Source organism: Botrytis byssoidea, assembly GCF_014898295.1.
Source record: "Botrytis byssoidea strain MUCL 94 chromosome Unknown BBYS_020, whole genome shotgun sequence".
Classification (NCBI taxonomy): domain Eukaryota; kingdom Fungi; phylum Ascomycota; class Leotiomycetes; order Helotiales; family Sclerotiniaceae; genus Botrytis; species Botrytis byssoidea.
In genome coordinates this window covers 588,350-608,767 of record NW_024065861.1, presented here as the reverse complement: position 1 = coordinate 608,767, position 20,418 = coordinate 588,350, and the positions used below count along the sequence as shown (strand labels likewise).

Here is a 20,418-nt window from a genome sequence, read left to right as displayed (position 1 = left end):
CCCCGCATTCACATAAGGATATGGTGTCTTTGGAACAGGTTTATCCAAAAATGCACATAGAGGGTCCCCCATTCATCTCTGGGCGAGAACTCAAGAAGTCTTCCCCGAGCAAGCTTTCGGATTTTCTCGTTGTGAGAGATAAATCCTGTACGAAGAGCAGTGCGATCTTCCAGATTGCCATTGGACCAGTCTATGAGTGCGGTGAGAAGGAGTTGACGGAATGGGAGAGCTTCCTATATGATTTGATTAGTGGAAAGTAATTGTATTATTGCTCCATGTTTGCTGACGCTGAGGGTTTACATACTGGTAAGACAATCTTGAGAATGAACCAGAGACGTGAATGTATGATCGCATAGATTGACCTCTCAACCGATCCGATCCATTTATCTGGATCTCTGGTTGTCAAGATGACTTTCGCATCAGGATACGCGATGAGAAGTTCTTCTGAAAAATTCACAGCTGGCATGTCTGGCAACTTATTCAGCATGCATTCAAATACAAGACATTTTTAAAAATGTAACATACACTAAATCCAGTAAGTATCTTATCGAACTCCTCGCGACCAAAAGACTTCCCGTTTCCATTCAACTTCGCATCGAATCCTTCGAGCCATAAAGGAATATGTCCCTCTGTGGGTGCGGCAACTCGACAGTGATATGTTCCGTAGCCTAATTTATTGAGCGCTTCTTGAAGTGCTGGAGACAGTTAGATTTTCAAATTATAGATATAGTAATTGTGAGACCAACACATTGTGGAAGTACGAGAAAGTCCCAGACAGAGAACTTGCATGTCACGTTCTCGTTTTGTAATAGATGAGAGGGTATCGATTTTTCGAGTGCGGAAAGTCATGGTTATGTTGTTTCTAGTGATGAGTTTTATGCTGGTATATGAGTTTTGTGAGATTCTCTGGGGATTGCGTTTGTTGAAGTTTCGAAATATTTCGTAGTCAATGGTAAGAATGTAGATATAGACAACTAAACGATCGGAAACAGATCCATGTCTCGCTTGGGATACTCGACATGCAGTGTGGAGGCGGCACAGTGAATGGGATGGTGCCATCTCTCTTTAATGATCAGTCGGATATAACCACTAGCAACGCGGCACAGCCATATTAGATGGTATTTATCAGAAATGCCGAGAAGAATTAGGTATATCATTACACGAAGCTTAGATTGAGCTATATCAAAATGCCCATTCAATGTTAATTGTGGCTTGATATCTTGAGAACCTGACATTCCTGATGATGCTCTCCCGGACGCAAAAGTTACTTCGACAAGACGAGTCAGCCTTAGCAAAACCTATATCCTTCATGCCACACAGAATTGCGAGGTATTTGTGATTCAGAATGACATGGATTTAATTTCAAACTCAGTTATGCTCGATTAGTTCATGAGTAAAAACCAATAACCTGCCAATTCAACACCACTCATCTTATTTGGGAGAGAAAATGTCCCAAATTGTGCGTCACGCCGAGTAAAAGTACGTTGCACCTCCACATGAAGCTTGTTGTATGGCGGTTGCGCGAGAAGTATCGATTGGAACATCACCGAGTACGATTCTGCATATTCTTCACGTTGACTAGTTATTCGATGAGGAGAGATCAGATGACATGTTTGAATTTCGAGAAGGTTGATGAATGGTAGATTTCACTTGAAATGATAGGTTCGGCACTAATCGCGGCTTTCTCATTGGAAAAAACGACCGAGAAAACTGATCCCTATGTAGTCATGAGGATCATCACATCATCAAAATCCTAGAAGTGACAATCTAAGAATTCGAAGAAAGAAAAGAAATCCAAAAGGCAATTACTGCTACTGCCAATGAATTCCTCCTAATTATCCGAAAGAGACATCTCATTCAGACTCTCCAGATTCTGAGCCAATCTCATCTCACACACAGATCTTAGCGAGCGTAACACCCTTGCCGTCTGTGAAAATGCATCATTTTCTTTATTACTACCTATTGTCCAAACTCGCCGATTCCTCTATCTTTTCTAGATTATGGATTAGCCGATCTTTGATAACCTGCCCATGAAACGCAATATTATTAAATAATACAATTTAGCTTGCAAACGAAAACTAATTACGAAAGGAAATCTATTTTTACAAATCTTCCCCTATACTATCATCCAATGGCACGGTTAAGCGAACGGGATTGAGTTCTTGGCAATCCCAGAATCCGCTTTACCAATTAAAATTGGGTTTGAAAGTGGCACATCTATTCTAGCATACAATGAAGTAGAGGATAGGTAGTGAATGAATTAATATTGTGATATTATCTTGGCACAGAGATGATGTAGAATGAGCCGTTAGTCCCATATCTCTCATCTAGCAGACCTTGCATGCACCCTCGTCCATCAAAAGCCAAACGCATGATGCATTGAGTCCCACTTGGGAAAACTGTTGATCAGAGAATATGTAAGGTTTCATAAGAATAATGAATGTTAATCTTACATTACTAAAGCCATGAGCTCCGAATCCATAATATTAACCGAAACTGTCTATGATCTAAAAATTAAATCCTACTTCACCTAACAATAAATCACTCTGCTGTTTCTCTCTTCACGACCTCTCAATCACCTCCCTCTCCCTCGCAATCTTACTATCTCCAAGACTCACTCCAATCTCTTTTACCAGTAACCATCCAGGGATCAGCGCTAATCCCCAAAGACCAAAATTGAGATATATACCCCCGATATCACCCATCACTGTAACACTGTTCAAACCGTACTATGTATTTTGTTAGTTATAAAACTGTAGGGACGAGAATTTCAAAATTAAAAGGGCGAACTTACACTAACAGCCTGAACAGCTGATTCGGTTCCTCGAAGTAGTGCTGCGATTCTTACTACTTCTTCAGGCGTTTTGGCGAGGTTTCCCACGAGGAAGTATCTAATCGTTGTTAGTGTTTAGCCATCGAGAAGTGTTTCTGTATGGATAGAGACTAGATTTTAGTGAGAAGAAACTTACAAGAACAGATAATTCAGCTGAAAGCCAGAGACCCATCCTAAAAATAATAAAAAGGTTCTAACGAATGCTCCACCATCGGTCCAATCATATACTGGCAGCGGATTTTGTCCCCAGTAATTTGTGACCAGGACGGTTCCCCATATCCACCATACCTATAATATAGGAATCAGTAACAAGATGCTTGAAATCAAAGAGCGGACGGTACTTACACCCTGCAATCCCAAGATAACAATAAAAGCCCACCTCGCTCTCTTCTTCAGAGACCACTTCTCCCGATCCAAAAATGCACCCAATAAGTTGCCAGAAATCATTGCCACAATACCCGAAAGAAACGAGCCTAATGCTCTTCCTCCAACACTGAGCCAAACAGATTCGTACGTAAACATGACCGCCTCACTGTAAACACCTTGCGCGATAACTGGCACCAACAACAAAAAATATTTGCTGATGAATAACTTCGATGTAAGTTTTATTTCTCTCCAGCTTGATTCAGAAATGCGGAGATTGGGTGTCACTCTATCCGTTCGTTGAACCTTGTCGGGTGATGTGAGGAGAAGTGCTGCGAAGGGCCCGAGGGCTTGTAGAGCGATGAAGACAAGATATACATTATAGGACACCTTTCCTTTGCGCGAATTATCTGCATTAAGAGCAAGGTTAATCACTCCTCCAAGTACCTGTCCGGCAACACGAAAACTCAACCACAGACCCAGAAACCTTCCCTGGTTCTCTGGCTCCGGGTAACTCAACGCGATGGCTGCTTCAGCCATCCAGAATACACCTGCGGAAATACCGCAGAGGGCGGCGCCGAGAAGTACAAGCCATTCGTTTCCATATCGATTATTGCAGTAGAGACCAGCCGCATAAGGGGCATAGCCGATGGTACCGAAAATGAGAGCGGCCTTGATACCGATATATTTAACGAGAACGGAGGAGAAGAAGCAGGATAGTACCATCAGGCAGAAAGTGAGAGCATTAGCGGCATTGACTAGATGAGGAGACTCTTCACCACCAGCGCCGAGACTATTCATGGCACCCCAGATACCTGGGGCCAGGAAGTTACAGATTCCAAGAATTATGGAATTATAGAGAGTAGAACGGTACCATTTTACTGTTATTTTGTCAGCTTTGCATACACAGGAAAGGAAATATAAGAAGGATGAATAAGAAGTACCTGGATGCTTTTCCCGGACTACAGGTAGAGCTTCATTATCCGAAGACAACGAAGTATCGACTGCTGCTGATTTATCCGACGCCATGATTCTCAATGAAGTGGAAAATAAGTCAAACTGCGCAACATAGAAGCAAAAATTCGATACTGGGGTCCTAGACCGTTTTATTTATCCAAGTTTTTCTCAGATGTGCATGCACGGTACTCATGTTGAGCTCAAGTGTCGGTACACATGTATTTCCCGCCTCGTTTACATGGCGTGACGAGCACGAAATCGAAACCTTGACATTACGAACACCGTACTCGAACTAAAAATGCATTATGGGGCTTTGGCAAAAGATAAGCAGATACGCTTGTCTACATTCTTCTATCAGATCCGTTGCGAAAATGTTTAAATCTTTTTTGCGAGGTGTCTTGTAGGTTGAATTCATCTAGACTTCTCTTCTGGAAAGAAAAGTCAAATCTCGAACCTCCTGGTCTGAATCAAATAGCTGGATCTAATTAGAAGATGGGGGTTTTGGAAATTCAGAATTAACAGTTTCAGAGCCCGAAAAAGTTAAGCAGCAGAGTTTTGTGTCCAACAGGCCCTTGACATGTCGCGAAGATTGTGGTATAAATCTGTGTAATATTAGAAAATCGATATTATCTGACACAATCTATTCTATAAGCCTTCAAACCATTCTTCATGATAGCTTCTCAAATCAATTTGATCTGGGCGTTTGAGATATGGAGTCAAGTCACTACCCGCAATCGTCTCCTTTACCGTCCAACCATTTCCTAGATATGCAAATCTATTTCCTGTTTTGGATTTATAGGTATATTCCCAGTCTTCCCACCTGGGATCCTTTCTTATAAAATTAACATGAGATGCACTTCCAGGCCAGTGACCATGAATTCGTCCTCCCGGTCTGCCAGAGTTTGCCCAAGATTTACAATTATCTGTCCATACAGTTCGGGGAAAGAATGCATCACTGTAAGCGATGAAATCATTTGTCGCCTCCTTGGTTGGGACAAAGGTTTTAATACTCTGCTGGCTGACCTTTCGGAGTATCTTGGCCAAGTAAGTTATTTGTGTTTCAGTTTGGTTTGGAACTGTGCCACTTGTCCCATGAGCATTGGGTCCGGAGACAAAAAGAAGGTTAGGAAAGGACGGTGCTGCGACTCCAAGATACGTAAGAGGGTCAGGATTCCATGCGTCGCGTAGATTATGACCAAATGCAACAATTGGAAATGGTGGTCGCATATCAATATTTGCTCCTGTGGAGCATATCACTGCATCGACCTTTCTTTCGACACCATCAATTGTAACAATACCTTCCTCGGTAAATCTCTCGATAGGAGTTTGAATAAAAGAGACGTTTTCTTCAGTCAAAGCCTCTAGATAGCCAGGTCCAGGCGTCAAACGACGACAATTTGGCGCGAAGTCCGGAACAATAGCGTCCAATAACTCTGGCTTCTTTTTTAAACGTTCTGCCATCAACTTTCGGAAATCTTCTTCGAGTTTCTTGTTATCTTCTGTCCCTTTAAATAGAGCGGCAAATCGGCCATAGAACTTTCCCTCAAGCTCTTTTCGAAATTTTTGATAAGTTTCTGGATCCTCGAATGATTTGAGGAGATCTGGAGGAAAATAGTTTGGTTCCAGTCTTCTACCTTCACCTTCACCACCGAAAGATCCCGCAATCCAAGTCTTGCTACGTGCATAATGGTCTAAATGCTTCACAACTTTTTGAAGATTTGGAACCACTTGCAAGCCGCTAGCACCATTTCCAAGGACCGCGACAGTTTTACCTGTGGGATCAAAGTCTGGGTCCCAATTTGAAGAATGTCGAAGATGTCCCTTATAATTGCCGATACCAGGGTACTCCGGGAGTTTCCAAGCATTGAATCTACCGATTGCCGTAATAACTACTTCGAATTTCTCTTCCGTTATATCTCCGTTCTCAACATTCTCGATACTCAACGTCCATTGTGCATTCTCCTCATCCCAGACTGCTCCAGCAATCTTGCGATTAAATTTGAGGTAATTGTATACATTGTGCTTTCTTGCAACCTTCTGCCAGTATTCTCTAATTTCCTTCCCTTGTGCATATTCTTCGGACCATTGTGTATTAGGCTCAAATGTTGATTGATATACGTTTGCAGGTATGTCGCAACGAACTCCTGGATAGATATTTTCAAACCAAGTCCCACCGACATCGGCATTCTTCTCGAAAATTGTAAGTTGGATTCCAGGCACCTTAGCAGGTAAAAGAATACCTGCATTGATTCCAGCAAGGCCAGCACCAATAACTGCAACCTATTAGGTTATTGATTAGTGTACCGTTTAGAGACATGAATTAAGATATTCACAGACCTTCAGAGGTTTAACAATATCGACTGGGTGGTCTTCTATCTCGAAAGAGGGCTGAGGAGTAGGTCTGAATGGTAAAGAAGATTTGTTTTGAGTCAAGCCATCGCCATTTGCCTTAACATCGATGGTCGTTGAAGCTGGCGCCTCCGCAAACGATGAAGATGAAGACACTATTTTGGGGTTTGAAGCAGCATCGATTCCCTGTGTTTCCAAAGCGACCGCAGAAGACGACATGGTTTGTTAATAGTTGATTTTTGATGAATGTCTAGGTAAGTAAAGTAAAATCTCTATGTTCCTATCTAGGACTTCTAAACAACGAGAATGACAATTGAAAAGTATCACGTCGAGGCTGAAAACAAAAGAGATGGCAACAGTAAAACACATTACAAACCCACTCCACGTAGGTAATTGATACTATCAATCACGATATTATGGTGTCTCATTGCAGCATCCACGAACTGTATCAACATGGACTTTTAGACCCATATTTTCTCTTAGCTTTCGGACTGAGGAGACTCAACTCGAGATCCTTATCATTAGAGTACTCTCTATTCTCCCGTTCATCGCAAATAGACATGCAACCCTGGACATGGAGGGGTAAGTTGGGGTTGCAATCGTAACGATTCTGGTTATCTGAGCATCTATTTGATGCACGACATGACGAAATATGCGGTACAGTTCGGAAGGAACAGGCACTGGAAAGAAGATTGATAGGATTGGCAAAATCTGGATAATTATTATGTGATTACATGGGGGGTTGTCGACTTCATTCTTCGGTACTAGTCCATGCCAGAATTAGTATGTATTGGCTTGATTAGCTGATGTTGAGCTTCATGTGAGTTCATTGGCGGGGCACGTGCGGGGTTAGCGTATTTGTGCTTTTGCAAGGAATAAGACGCCATCAATACTCAATCAAACGAGAGTCCTCTTCATCATGCTGCATTTTAACCTTCAGCGAACGATGGCACGATGGAACTTATATTCTCGTCATTTCATGTGCATGGTACCGGCACTGGCAGCTATCTACAATTGATTGAGATAATGCCATTACCTAAGGTTTAGAGTATAGATTGTAAGTCTGGGTTTCCTTTACTGCTCGCGCGCCCCCCCCTCTCATTACATTTGGAAGATAAACTGTAAGCTTGGAAGCATTCATTGTCTCTGTTCAAATCAGTTTTTTTCTGTCCGATAACTTTAATCCGCATATTCAATATGTCTTCCACCAAGAAACAGCTCATTCTCAATGCATTTGCCATGCAAGCACCCGGCCATCTCAACCCGGGTCTCTTCAAATATCCTGGTGATCAAGGCTCGGAATACAAGAATATCAAATCATGGATTGCGCTTGCCGAGAAACTCGAAAAGGCCAAATTCCATGCCATATTCTTCGCAGATGTTCTGGGAGGTTATGATGTTTACAAAGGACCTGCCAATCTTGAACCGACAATACCTGCCGCATCTCAATTCCCAATTAATGATCCATTATATAGCATTCCTGCCATGGTAAGTCCTTTCTTGAAGAATTATGGCTCGCTACAAAGCAATACCTGACCTGAGAAAAAAGGCTGCAGCTACAAAAAGTATTGGATTTGGTGTGACTGCTTCAACAACCTACGAACAGCCTTATCTGCTTGCTCGCAGGTTCTCGACAGTAGATCACCTTAGTGATGGGCGAATTGCATGGAACATAGTTACATCATATCTCGACTCTGCAGCTCGAAATCTTGGCCTCGATACTCAAATCGAACACGATGAGCGATATAAGATTGCCCATGAATACCTCGACGTTACATATAAGCTTTGGGAGGCATCTTGGAGAGATGATGCTGTGCAACCCCCAGGATCGAGTTCATATGCGGATCCAAAGGGTGTAAGGCAGATCAACCATAAGGGAAAATACTTTAATGTACCAGGCCCATATTTGTGTGAACCTTCTCCCCAAAGAACCCCATTTCTATTCCAAGCTGGAACATCCTCAGCGGGAAAGAAATTTGCTGCAACCCATGCTGAAGCCATTTTCTTGAATGCACATACCCCAGAGCTTATTCGCCCGTCGGTAGACTCGATTCGCTCGCAAGCTAAGGAATTGGGAAGAGATCCGGCTAGTATCAAGATTGTCGCTGGGCTTTTGGTTATTGTTGCTGAGACCGATGAAAAGGCACAAGAAAAATTTGAGAAGCTTGCAAGTTACGGCGATCGAGAAGGAGCCCTATCGTTATTCGGAGGTTGGTCTGGATATGATCTAAGCTCGTATGGTGACGATGAAGATTTTCGGTTTATTGAAAGCGCTCCGCCTGCAGTAAGGAGTATGGTAAATCACTGGGCATCTGTTTCCCCACAGGGTTTAACCTGGAACAAAAAGACCATTGCCGAACATCTCATTCTGGGAGGAAATGGCGCGAAGCTTATCGGAAATGCAAAGACAGTTGCAGACGAATTAGAAAGGTGGGTAGAGGTCTCTGATGTCGACGGATTCAATTTCAGTTATGCTAGCATTCCAGAGACATTTGACGACATGATAGAGTATTTACTTCCTGAATTACGGAAGAGGGGATTGTTTTGGGACGACTACGCTGTCCCTGGCGGTACATTAAGAGAAAATTATTTGGGTGTCAAAGGTCAAAGCAGACTTTCAGAGTCACATCCTGGATCAAAGTACTTCTGGAAAGCAGGAGAAGATGTTCCAGCATACTCAAGGCAAGAAGCGAAGAGTGATTGAGAAAAGAGAGACTGTCATCTCAATCTCAAAGTTCAGATGAGAATAAAAATGTTTTTATCACCATTGAATATGTTTTCCATCTTCACAATATGTCACTCGCGTACATTACTATACAGATATGCACGCTCATGTATTATGTATCTGTCCTCATACATCTCTTGTCTGTCTATGATCTACCATTTTTAAAGCATGAATGGGTTTTGGAGTATAAAAATAGCCCTGTCAATCGTCCATTCATCGAGTTGTTCATCATCCATACATTTCTGCTTCGTCTCATATCATTGATCTTGCAGAAGTTTTCTCCACTTCTCGCACCATGGGACATGCCAAGCGGCTAGAATCATCCCTGACACGGCTCCACTTTCGCTCACCTCAATCATGAGAGGTCACTTTTGGCTATTCTGCTGATTCCGCTCCACACCCTCGCGACGGAATCTGTTCCAAGTGGTATTTTTGATGTATGGCCGTCGCATCTGATCTTTGACTCCTACGTTTGAGACGTTGAAAAATCGCCTCATGTATGAAAAATCGTCGTAATGCTACGTAGGTGGAGAAGTATGTTTAGTTTTACATCTGTATAAGATGAAAATGATCCTCATACCACGGGCTTGAAGGAATTCTGCTTCTCACTGTCGTTGGTCTCATTCACTTATTCTATCTTCTTTCATCATTCATTATAATCTTATCCTCAGCAGGTCTGATTTTCTCCTGATTCATCTAGACTATTTCCATTCTTCATATTGCCACAGTGCTGTGCATAATTATATACTTTTATATTCTACCATCAAACAAGTCAAAATGCCTTCGCTCAAACAACTCCTCCTATTGACTTCCTCTCTCCTCGTCTCAGTCCATGCCCAAGGCGTTCTTCTTTCAGCCCAAGGTACCAAAGGCTCTCCCGCATCTCTCCCCCTTCAAGTCGTACTTAACGCCAACGACGCCAACATAATAAACCCCACCGAAATTAGCACAAACGTCGTCAACGAATGTGGGCGTACTCTTCTCAATGGCAACATCGATATTGGTGAAAATACTGAGACTCAATTAGCCAATAAAACCGTAACATCAGTTACGAAAGGGAGTACAGTCAATGTGGTGATGCAGCAAGGAGGTACGAATGGAGCAGGGCCGTATACATGTGATATGGATCAGACGAGTAATGCACTGGGCTCCGGTCAGACGAAGTTGACCGTTAAGGAAACGGATGGAACGGATGGGAATATTAAATTGGCGGTTACTATGCCCAGTAATATGAGTTGTATTGGTGGTATGTATTTCGTCCCCTTCTCCTTCCCCCCTCTCTTTATATACCCATAACCCAAGGTCTTCAGCTACCAAATGCAACTAACACAAAATTAGCCTCAACGGGAAATATCTGTACAATTCGCTGTTTCAACGCAGCAAAAGCTGGTCCATTCGGCGGTTGCTTTGCGGTAATGCAGACAGATGAGACAGCTAGCAAGAATACACCCGGTACGATTGCTACAGCGCAGACATTAGAAGGTGTTGAAGCTCAGGTATTACAGTAAGTTCCATGATTCCGATATTCCTATTACTCTTCTATATCTATCACTTAGAAACATGCATCGCATACAAATCCACTAACCATCACCCACTCCAGAAACAACAAAGATCTTCCTGCCGCCATGAAAGCCAATTCTGAAGCAACACTTAACGAACAAGGAATATTCGCCGTCGAAGCACTTCTCAGCTCTTCTTTAACAGCAATTGCTACGAGTACTACTGCGTCAGCGGCAACTAAGGCGACTACTACTGCGGCTGCTAAAAAGAATGGAGGAAATGGGAATGGGAACGGAAATGGAAACGGAAACGGGAATGGTAATGGTAATGGGAATAAGAAGAATGGAGGGGGAAATGGGAAGAACGCGAATAATGTCAGGAGTGAAAGGGTTTTTGTCGCGTGATGGGTGATGGGTGATGGGCGAGGAAATTCGTGACAGTGAGGTCGATGAAAGGAAGATGGAGATGGAGATGGAGATGTAAATTATACCCGCTTTCTATCTGCAGTTGTTTGAATACCTTGAAAGTGCCTTATCTAAGGATCTGAATTAAGAGAAGTACATTAATAAACTCGTCTGATTTTCTTTTGAAGATATTGATTTTTTGTACCGTATCTGATTTTTGTATGATACATTTGGGTATCTAGGTATTTATTATATATTAGAAGCAAGCAGGTATGGTCAATCCCTGATATATATTTAAACAGTGAAGAAAAGAGATTTTATTCAAACGTTTTGTCTCGCGAATAAAAACCAGATAATGACTTATCATCGCTCGCTGAATCTCTTAATCAGTTCGAGTTCTGTAGTCTTCGATTATCACAAAAAAATGTTTTGGTATCTGTAACTCTTTTTACCCTATAGATCTCGATACGTTTAGGTTGTGTGTTACACATAACTATCTGTGTCTTGAAGTTGTCAAGTCGTAACGGTTACTACATTATCATAGTCATGATGAATATCATCCCCCCATCCAAATTCTAATCCTAATCCAAATCCAGATTCAAGGATTCTAATCTCGATTCATGTCTATATATCAAAGCAATAGATACAGGAAGAGGAAAGAGACAAGTAAGTTTCCTATGCTAACAACCAAAGAGGGAACTTCGTGACACGGTATGCCGGTGTTGGGTTGGAAAGTTGGATGACATTTACAGATAATTGATGGACGACAACTTAACCCTTACTAAATCCCAATTGAAGAGAGATTTGTGGTTGTCTTCCTCTCCAGTTACTACGTAATGCGATGTAACTTCCGAGAAATTTATATCTCATGCATGATCGAGGCGTACCTCGGGGTACCAACTCGTTGGAACTATGGAATGCTTATATGAGTTTGAGTAGTTTCTCTTCGTCCCGTCTCTTCACAAACACGAATTTTATCTTTTGTACCACTTTATTGTAGTGCGAGGATGGAATACAGAATTGAAATTGGTGGTACTATCATTGCTTTATTATTTTCCTACTATATCTTTGAGACACTTGTATCGAAATGGCATATACGACAGGAATCGAAGAAACATGGCTGTCAATCGCCTCCTAGATATCCCAACAAAGATCTGATTCTTGGACTTGATCTTTTCATCGACAATTTCCGTCGAATGATCAAATCGAATCTACTTAATACCTGGGTAAATCGCTTCCAGACTTACGGGAATACATTCTCGGCGAAAGTTCAAACAAAACATGCTATCTGTACCGTCGATGCAAAGAATCTGCAAACCGTTCATGCCCTAAACTTTACTCATTATGGTGTTCAGCCCTTGCTTCAACCTCCTACTTTGCCATTTCTTGGTGAGGGGGTGTTCACTATGGATGGTCCATTTTGGGAACACTCCAGAGCCTTGATTCGACCTACTTTTACCAAGTCAAATGTTGCCAACCTTCCGGCGTTCGAAGTTCATTTTCAAAAATTTCTTGCGTTGGTTCCAACAGATGGAACCAAGGTCAATCTGAAGCCACTTTTAAATAAACTGGTATGGCTGCTTGTTTCTTTAGCTATATCGATTTGACTGCAATCTCAGTGTTGACATATATCAAGATTTTCGACACATCGACGGAGTTTCTTTTCGGAGATTCCATGGATACACTATCGCCAGAGACCACATTCCAAACAGAAGAGTGCATCGCAGCTTTTGACTATGCTATAAGAGGCATGGGGATTCGCTTCCAACTAGGTAGTCTGAGATTCCTGTATTGGGACAAAAAATGGTACAAATCAATAAAGATCACCCATTCATTTGCGGATCGATATGTAGACAAAGCCATGGAGTTTCGGCGCAGCTATTTGGATGCGCGGGAAGGGAGAGAAAAAGAAAAGGTAGAAGATTCGGATTCAGAAGAAAATGACGACAATAGTAATCATCGCCATGTATTGTTGCATGAGATGGCAAAACAGACAGGTAGTCGTGATGATCTTCAAAACCAAATCCTCCATGTCTTGTTAGTAGGTCATGAATCTTCCGCTATCACGATTGGCAACGCGATCTTCCATCTTTGTCGAAACCCCGAGATGTGGAAGAAGCTTAGGTCTGAAATTCTTTCAGAAGGTGACAAGCCATTCACATTTGAATCGCTGAAGGATCTTCAATATCTGCAGTTTGTCATCAAGGAAAGTAAGTTGTGGTAACTACTTGCCTACTTGAACCATCACTAAATCCACGCTACTAGCCTTACATCTACATCCCGTTGCTCCCACAGATACGCGAATTGCCTTGCAAGACACTATACTGCCTACTGGAGGCGGTCCGCAAGGCACCTCACCTATCTTCGTGAAAAAGGGTCAGATAGTTTTTGCATCTTTCCATGCCCTTCACATGCTAGCACCTTGCTTCCAACCCGACCCAGCTATCTTTCGACCAGAGAGATGGGAGACGGTGCGACCAGGGTGGAACTATCTTCCCTTTATAGGAGGACCGAGGATGTGTCCTGGTCAGAATTTGGCTTTGACGGAAACGGCGTATGTACTAGCGAGGATGGCACAAGAATGGAGAGAAATAAACTGTAAGGACGAGGTCATGGAGTGGGTGGAACTAATGACCGGAGTTGCAAGTAGTAAGAATGGAATCAAAGTAGGTGTCGTTGTGTAACAGCGGGGTGGCTGCATCACACAAACGATCGCATGATCAGATTGATATTCGGGTCCATTTTAATTTCATATTTGAAGACAGGAAGTCGGTGAGGGAATCTAGAACATAATCATGCTGATATCGAGCACCTCAAACTCTCAAACTCCCTCACATATGCTGCATGAGATTAAGTGAATACCATGACTTCATGCCATTGATTCAACAAACGAACGAACGACAAACGAGGTTGAGTCATTCTCGATTTATATACATAGGATTTCGACGTCGGGATTGCTTTGGGGTGGCATCCATCGTACCATTCGGCTTTCGCTTCCAAAACTTCAACTTAACAATTAATCAAGACAACAAGTACTTGTCTTCATGCATCTGTTGAAGATACCTTTGTAGGACATGATACATGAGTTTGCTGGCTGAGTATGCTCTTGTCCGTGCTATTTTGAGTCAAACAGACACAGCCAAGCTGAACACGGAAAGCCGAGGATTCCTGTCGAAGTTCTTATGTTGATCTTATGCCATCCATGAATCTTATCATTACCCAGACAAGCCAGAGATATTGTGGTAGGGGATTATCGTAGAACAATCAACAATGTCATCATTGGATCTTCGAGAAAGAAAATTAAATATGAAGATCCAATCAAGGTATGTGGCTTGGGTGGTCAATTTGTGGGTTAGTAGGATTGAAAATGGGCCCAAGGAATAGGTACACCCGCAGATCTACAGATCGGTCTAACCCAATGAAGCTTAACTCTCGATTTTGAGGTCCCCGCTCAAGTTTTGGTTCCGAAACATCTTTGAATCGAGAAGCAACTGAGTTTCCATATATTATGGGCATGTGCGACTCATCGCCCAATTATATCTCATGATACATGATGATATTCATGAAGAGAGATGTAACGATTAACCATAGCTCGCTCTTTCCTCCCAAGAGTTTCGAAAAGATGAACAAGCACCCCGGTTATGTCAAACGTTGACAGCTGGAGAAGAGTGTTTGTAGTTAGGTATATAGGTCTTTCAAACAACCATAAGTATTTTCTATTCACTTTGATCTACCCGAATAGTGATTGACTCACTTACTCTCACTCCGCCTTGATACCCTTTTCCTTCTTTGTTCCCTTTCTCTTCTTGCTTGTCCTATCCACAATCTTGAGATATCACCCTCAATTGATGAAATCTAGAGAATCCACATTGACCTAGAGTCATAAGAAGAAATATACACGAACAATTTTAAAGAATGATTCTCGAATATAAGGAGAAAGCTCTCCTAACCCCACGATCGTATCCAGGATCACAACGAACAAGATTTCAAAAACGGTTCATACCCATTACCGTTGTACTCTTAATATGCGTCTACATCTTTTCCACAACCAACCGCTTCTCACTAAACAGTCGATATGGATTCTTATCTTTTCATCCTTCGATAGATCTACCACTGCCTCATACTGGTCGATATAGCATACAAGCAACCACATTTCCAAGAGAATCCAGACCTGCCAAAGCAGGACGATTAATGAGGCAGAAGAAAGTGAGAGAGGAATTTATACATGCATGGAACGGATATAAAAAGAATGCATGGATGCATGATGAGGTGATGCCACTTTCAGGTGGTCAAAAAGATACATTTGTGGGTTGGGCTGCGACATTGGTGGATTCCCTGGACACACTTTACATAATGGGACTGAAGGAGGAATTTGAAGAAGCCTTGGAGTCTCTTAAGAACATCGACTTTTCTAAACCCAATGCTGAGCGTGTACCTGTTTTCGAAACTACCATTCGGTATCTCGGTGGGTTGCTGGGGGCTTGGGATATCAGTGGTCATCAATATCCTATTTTGCTTGAGAAAGCAAAACAGCTCGGGGATTTATTGTTCAGGGCGTTTAATACCGAGAGTGGTATCCCTACTCCATATTATTGGTGGGAAAAAGAACTTTCCAAAGGAGACAAAATAGCGGGCGAAAATAGTGTTCTAGTCGCCCAAATCGCAAGTCTGTCACTCGAATTCATTCGTCTGAGTCAAGTCACTGGTGACCAAAAATATGCAAATGCAATACAGAAAATTACGGATCAACTGGAAGCTACTCAGAACACTACAGCACTACCAGGAATGTGGCCATCCCAAGCAAACTGCATGGGCTCTGAGTTGTCATTTGGGAGTCGTTCTTTTACTTTGGGAGCTTTTGCCGGTGCGTCAATCGATGTTTCTCATATCTCATTCCTTCACTAACGTATACAATCAAAGATTCCGCTTTTGAATATCTTCCAAAGACTCATTTACTTCTTCCGAAATCCTCTTCTGCTGATCAATACCTGAAAATGTATCGTACTGCATTATCAACCATAAATAAACACCTAGTTTTCCGTCCCAATCTCCCAGGTGATCCCGATATTCTTTTCACGGGCACAGTGAACATCAATTCCGGTAAACCACTCCTAACCGCTCAGATCCAACATCTTGGTTGTTTCACAGGAGGTATGATAGGTCTTGGCTCCCGGATATCCCAATCCCCATCAGAAATGGAAACCGCCATCAAACTCACCAAAGGTTGCGTTTGGGCATACGAACACACACCTTCGGGAATCATGCCTGAAATCTTCCACGTCAACCCTTGCACCAATACATCTTCCTGTACTTTCTCCGGCTCCAGCTCAGATACCGGATATATCCGCGTCGACGACCCATCATACCAACTCCGCCCTGAAGCCATCGAATCCGTCTTCATCATGTACAGATTAACGGGTGATCGCGCTTGGCAGGAAACGGGCTGGAAAATGTTCAAGGCCATTGTGAAACATACGCATACACCTCTAGCCAATGCGAGAATCAAAAATGTGATGGAGCAAAAACCAGACAAGGAAGATTCGATGGAAAGCTTCTGGTTGGCAGAGACGCTGAAGTATTTCTACTTGTTGTTTAGCGAGCCAGGAGTAGTGAGTTTGGATGAGTGGGTGTTGAATACCGAGGCGCATCCGTTAAGACAGGCGGGTGGGAACACATAGTATTTGATATATGGAAGGGTTGGAGCATAGCGAATCAGATGAAAGTGATTGATTTATGTAGCGATACAAATGATATCATAATAAGAAATCTAATAATTAATTGTGGTATTCGATTTTTGATATCGTACTCGTGGAAATAAATTTGATCACACTATTGCCCCCATTCCTCTCACTTGCAACTAACAACTTCCTATCTATTACTAGAAGCTTATGGAGATAGATTGTAAAAGATGAACAGATATAAATTCAAAAGTTCAATGGAAAAAATACTCTTCTACTTTAGCCTCGAGGTATGGTACTGGAACTGCTGGTTTAAAGATGCCACAATTAAATTTCGAGCCTACCTACCTAGGTAAATAACATAAATATTAAGTGGTAAAACGGTCATGATGTGATATGATATGATATGATATGTATGATAGGATAAACACGATATGAGAGAGTAAACATGGATGGGTTTATAGATAGTATATCTCCTCCATCTCCTCTTTCCTCTCACACAACCATACCAAATCACATATATAAACACAACACAACAACACAACACAACAAAAAAGCAAGAAGTCATCCCAAGAGTCAAGAATCAAGAATAAAAGCCTGTATAATCCGCTATAGAGGACATGGTATCTATAATACAGTACAGTACAGTACCAATTATCATAATTCGGACAAGTCCATCCATTCATTCATCCGTCCATTCTATCTACAAATTCCTCGTGTCCTTCCTGAAGACGCTGAGCACACAGAGCACCGAGAATATCGTCCAAAATTTGATTTGCGTGTAATGATTCATATGCATCCCTCCCCTTTAATTCCGCTAAACATACGTTTTTACAACTGTATGTATGTATTCCCAAAACTCCATTTACGCTGAGAATTGCTGGGTGCAAATCTGATAAGACCAAAAAACCCTGAGGAAAAACTCCATATAATGCTGCCGTAACCTCCATTTCGTGCAAAATGCTCGCCACCCATTTCTCTTTTATTATCTTGATTCACAAAAAACAGAAAAACATAAAAAAACGCCGGTGCTAATGAACTCTTTTTGCGTTCCTTCCTCCCCCCCTTCCATCCTTCCTTCGACTTATGGCTTTTGATAAGCCTCCGCTGGTAAATTTGCCTTGTTGGCTTGGAAAGCAATATAGGCCTGTTCCAAATTCCATCCTGTCTCTGCTAAGCACATGGCCGAATATTGTAAATTCATGCCTGTCTCAGCGGAAAGTTTCTCGGCGCATATCTTTTGTTGTTGCTCCGGCGTGAGTGAAGCATCGATAATAGGAACCTGGGGAACATTTGGAAGTACTGGAACCGGCTGAGGTCCTTGAACTGCAGTCGTCTGAGCCAAAGGACTCCAAGCCCTTAGCGCAAGCATATCGCTAAGAACCCTAATAGGGGGTCCATTAGGCCCTCCGGGTCCGAGTATGAAGTATCGCGAAAAGCTACGGAGAGCTTTGCCTTCAAAATTAGGAATATTCTCCTCAAATTCACCGTGTACGTCGATGAGAAGACCGTCAACCCCAGCGGCACTCTGCCCAGAAGGATCAGGAAGACCTGGAAGGGGTTGACATTCGACAAGATATAGCTCGGGCCGGGTGGCGATCTCGGGGTGAATTGTTTTAGGTAAATCGTTCCAGACGGCTTGAATTGCTTGAGATCCAGTAGATTTTCGAGATAACCTAGTAGATAAATGTGTATATTTGACAAGATTTCGATTGAATTTGTTGTATGCTGCCCAAGGTGGGACAGGCAATGAATGATTGCGATCTCGAACTGCTGACATATTGACAGATAGTGAGAAAGAAGATTCGGCATCGTAGAAATTAGTGAGTAGAGCATTGCGATCGTTATCGTATGCTCCGAAAAATTGTCTTATAAAGTTTTCCCCAACTTGTGCGACATCTCGGAAAGATGGGCTAGCGATTGGAAATGGTGATTTAATAGCCTCAAGATCTGCGTGGACTTGAGCAACACTTCTGACCTGAACACCACTCAACTGTTGAAGTTCTGGGAACCAGCGTACAATATCGGTTGCGTAATCTGGAACCAGGGTTTCTATAGGATTTCCCGACAAGACTAGGTTTTCAAGGTGACGGAATTTCCAGCGCCATAATCTCAGGGATTCCAGATCGGCAAACTGATTTCTGGAAAGATCCAGGTTCTTTAAGTCTGGAAATGTTGAAGCTAAAGAGGTGACGTTTGAAAGATCAACCAATGAGTTGTCGGTCAAAGTGACACTTACTATGGCATCCTTCTTAGCTTGTGGAGTGGTGAATAATTTGTCGCAGATGACCATCAAAACTGGGAAAAGCTTCGAGACAAGAGTGTTATCTTCAAACATTCCCATCTGCTTCAACTGCTCGTCTTGTCCCAAAGCCGAGAGATTTAAAAGCTTAAGGTTGGGATCGTATCGAGCTGCAAGAATTCCTTGGATCTTCTCTCGAGTCAACCGAGCCTCCTCAGACTCTGCCTTCTCCGATGTCTTCGATGGCTCGCTATCTTGTACGCCAATTGTCGATCCAGCAAATGCGAAACCATCCAACTTCATAATAGAGGCTACGTCCTCCGGCGCAACTGAGATAACAACGATGTCACCTTTCTTGTGTGACTATTCGAGGGTTAGCAAAGTATAGATAACCTTGAAGTCGACCGGGATCATGAGGTGGTAAAGCGAAAGTGTCAATTCTCGACTCGTTGTAGTGAACTTGACATGACAAGAGCGAAAAATTACGGCGACAGCGCAGTGGAACTCGTGATCCCGAAATCATGGCGATAAAAACGTACCTTTTTAACTCTTATACTTCTCTTCGATTTGGAGTCCAATGCTGTGGCCTTGCGTTCGAGAAATGATACTAGGGACGAAAGGCCTTGGTCACTATTTGAAGCTGCTTTACTTCCCTTCAATCCTTTGATCCAGAGAGTAACCAATACGTTGGCTTGTTGCGATTGCGATCCCATTCCTCGAAGGATGGCCTGCGGATTTCGTGTGACGTCGAGTCTTCCGCCGCCACGGCCAGTATTTCTTGCACCTCCTCGTCCATGTCCGCGTGGTCCAGTTGGAACAGAGCTTCCGATAGCACCCTTCCCCCCTTTGCGACCGTTTGCGCCTGTCGTAGTATCCATATCTAAGTCTCCATCTTTATCGACTCGAATAGGACCAGCTCGTCGCTTTGTGATACCACCACCACCCACGCGACCACCACCTCGTGTACTTGAAGATGAGTTCCGCGGACCTCTAGGAGGCGCTGATGTTCGGTTCATCATCTCGAAGTCGTTATGATTATAAGAGTCGTATTTGAATTTGCAATGTTGGTTAAATATTAGAAGTCGCAAAGTGTGCAAGAAGATTGTTGCTAATTGTTATGACGTATCTTGAAGATGCGATTTTTTTCTAAAGAGTGGTGGATGTTTCGTAGAAGGGATGAAGATTTATCGCAATCGATTTGATTCAGTAGAAACGACGGTCTAAAGGAATCTCGGTTCTATTGTTTTAAATAATTCTGGTTGAAGTTGATGGTGATATTCAAAGAAAGAAGGTTTGTTGGGATAAAGAGAAGTTGCTAGCAAGAAGAAGATTAAGAAGTTCTTCAATGATGACATAAGCAGGGCTGA

At 42.5% G+C, this 20,418-nt stretch overlaps 8 protein-coding genes across 8 annotated transcripts; 4 read left to right on the top strand and 4 right to left on the bottom strand.

Moving 5' to 3' along the window:
* Positions 1–8: 8 nt before the first annotated feature.
* On the bottom strand, positions 9–849 carry EAE97_009123 (uncharacterized protein; the record flags this gene model as incomplete). The annotated part of the gene is made up of 4 exons (XM_038879638.1): positions 9–233; positions 305–475; positions 526–695; positions 747–849. 4 exons carry the CDS (start codon positions 847–849, stop codon positions 9–11), a joined length of 669 nt encoding a protein of 222 aa, XP_038729651.1.
* A 1,712-nt stretch (positions 850–2,561) lies between these two features.
* On the bottom strand, positions 2,562–4,225 carry EAE97_009122 (uncharacterized protein; the record flags this gene model as incomplete). Its single annotated transcript, XM_038879637.1, has 5 exons — positions 2,562–2,729; positions 2,795–2,891; positions 2,970–3,121; positions 3,179–4,077; positions 4,141–4,225. The coding sequence occupies 5 exons, from the start codon at positions 4,223–4,225 to the stop codon at positions 2,562–2,564; spliced, it is 1,401 nt and encodes a 466-aa protein (XP_038729650.1).
* Positions 4,226–4,449: 224 nt separating this feature from the next.
* EAE97_009121 (uncharacterized protein) lies at positions 4,450–7,095 on the bottom strand. The gene is made up of 2 exons (XM_038879636.1): positions 6,491–7,095; positions 4,450–6,433 (listed from the first exon to the last, which is right to left on the bottom strand). The coding sequence occupies exons 1-2, from the start codon at positions 6,719–6,721 to the stop codon at positions 4,799–4,801; spliced, it is 1,866 nt and encodes a 621-aa protein (XP_038729649.1). The 5' UTR covers positions 6,722–7,095; the 3' UTR covers positions 4,450–4,798.
* Positions 7,096–7,699: 604 nt separating this feature from the next.
* On the top strand, positions 7,700–9,206 carry EAE97_009120 (uncharacterized protein; the record flags this gene model as incomplete). Its single annotated transcript, XM_038879635.1, has 2 exons — positions 7,700–7,990; positions 8,052–9,206. 2 exons carry the CDS (start codon positions 7,700–7,702, stop codon positions 9,204–9,206), a joined length of 1,446 nt encoding a protein of 481 aa, XP_038729648.1.
* Positions 9,207–10,004: 798 nt separating this feature from the next.
* EAE97_009119 (uncharacterized protein) lies at positions 10,005–11,131 on the top strand (the record flags this gene model as incomplete). The annotated part of the gene is made up of 3 exons (XM_038879634.1): positions 10,005–10,473; positions 10,566–10,731; positions 10,828–11,131. The coding sequence occupies 3 exons, from the start codon at positions 10,005–10,007 to the stop codon at positions 11,129–11,131; spliced, it is 939 nt and encodes a 312-aa protein (XP_038729647.1).
* A 1,007-nt stretch (positions 11,132–12,138) lies between these two features.
* EAE97_009118 (uncharacterized protein) lies at positions 12,139–13,815 on the top strand (the record flags this gene model as incomplete). The annotated part of the gene is made up of 3 exons (XM_038879633.1): positions 12,139–12,702; positions 12,768–13,341; positions 13,397–13,815. 3 exons carry the CDS (start codon positions 12,139–12,141, stop codon positions 13,813–13,815), a joined length of 1,557 nt encoding a protein of 518 aa, XP_038729646.1.
* Positions 13,816–15,046: 1,231 nt separating this feature from the next.
* On the top strand, positions 15,047–16,809 carry EAE97_009117 (uncharacterized protein; the record flags this gene model as incomplete). Its single annotated transcript, XM_038879632.1, has 2 exons — positions 15,047–15,995; positions 16,052–16,809. The coding sequence occupies 2 exons, from the start codon at positions 15,047–15,049 to the stop codon at positions 16,807–16,809; spliced, it is 1,707 nt and encodes a 568-aa protein (XP_038729645.1).
* Positions 16,810–17,394: 585 nt separating this feature from the next.
* Positions 17,395–20,318, bottom strand: EAE97_009116 (uncharacterized protein). The gene is made up of 2 exons (XM_038879631.1): positions 19,591–20,318; positions 17,395–19,414 (listed from the first exon to the last, which is right to left on the bottom strand). The coding sequence occupies exons 1-2, from the start codon at positions 20,068–20,070 to the stop codon at positions 17,894–17,896; spliced, it is 2,001 nt and encodes a 666-aa protein (XP_038729644.1). The 5' UTR covers positions 20,071–20,318; the 3' UTR covers positions 17,395–17,893.
* Positions 20,319–20,418: the final 100 nt, after the last annotated feature.

What these genes read in the sequence shown, in the direction of transcription:
- EAE97_009116 (XM_038879631.1), bottom strand. Translation starts at nt 20,070, where the DNA reads ATGATGAACCGAACATCAGCGCCTCCTAGAGGTCCGCGGAACTCATCT. An exon ending in GAAGTATAAGAGTTAAAAAG is followed by an intron (nt 19,415 to 19,590) that starts GTACGTTTTTAT and finishes ACCCTCGAATAG; the next exon opens with TCACACAAGAAAGGTGACAT.
- EAE97_009121 (XM_038879636.1), bottom strand. Translation starts at nt 6,721, where the DNA reads ATGTCGTCTTCTGCGGTCGCTTTGGAAACACAGGGAATCGATGCTGCT. An exon ending in ATATTGTTAAACCTCTGAAG is followed by an intron (nt 6,434 to 6,490) that starts GTCTGTGAATAT and finishes ATAACCTAATAG; the next exon opens with GTTGCAGTTATTGGTGCTGG.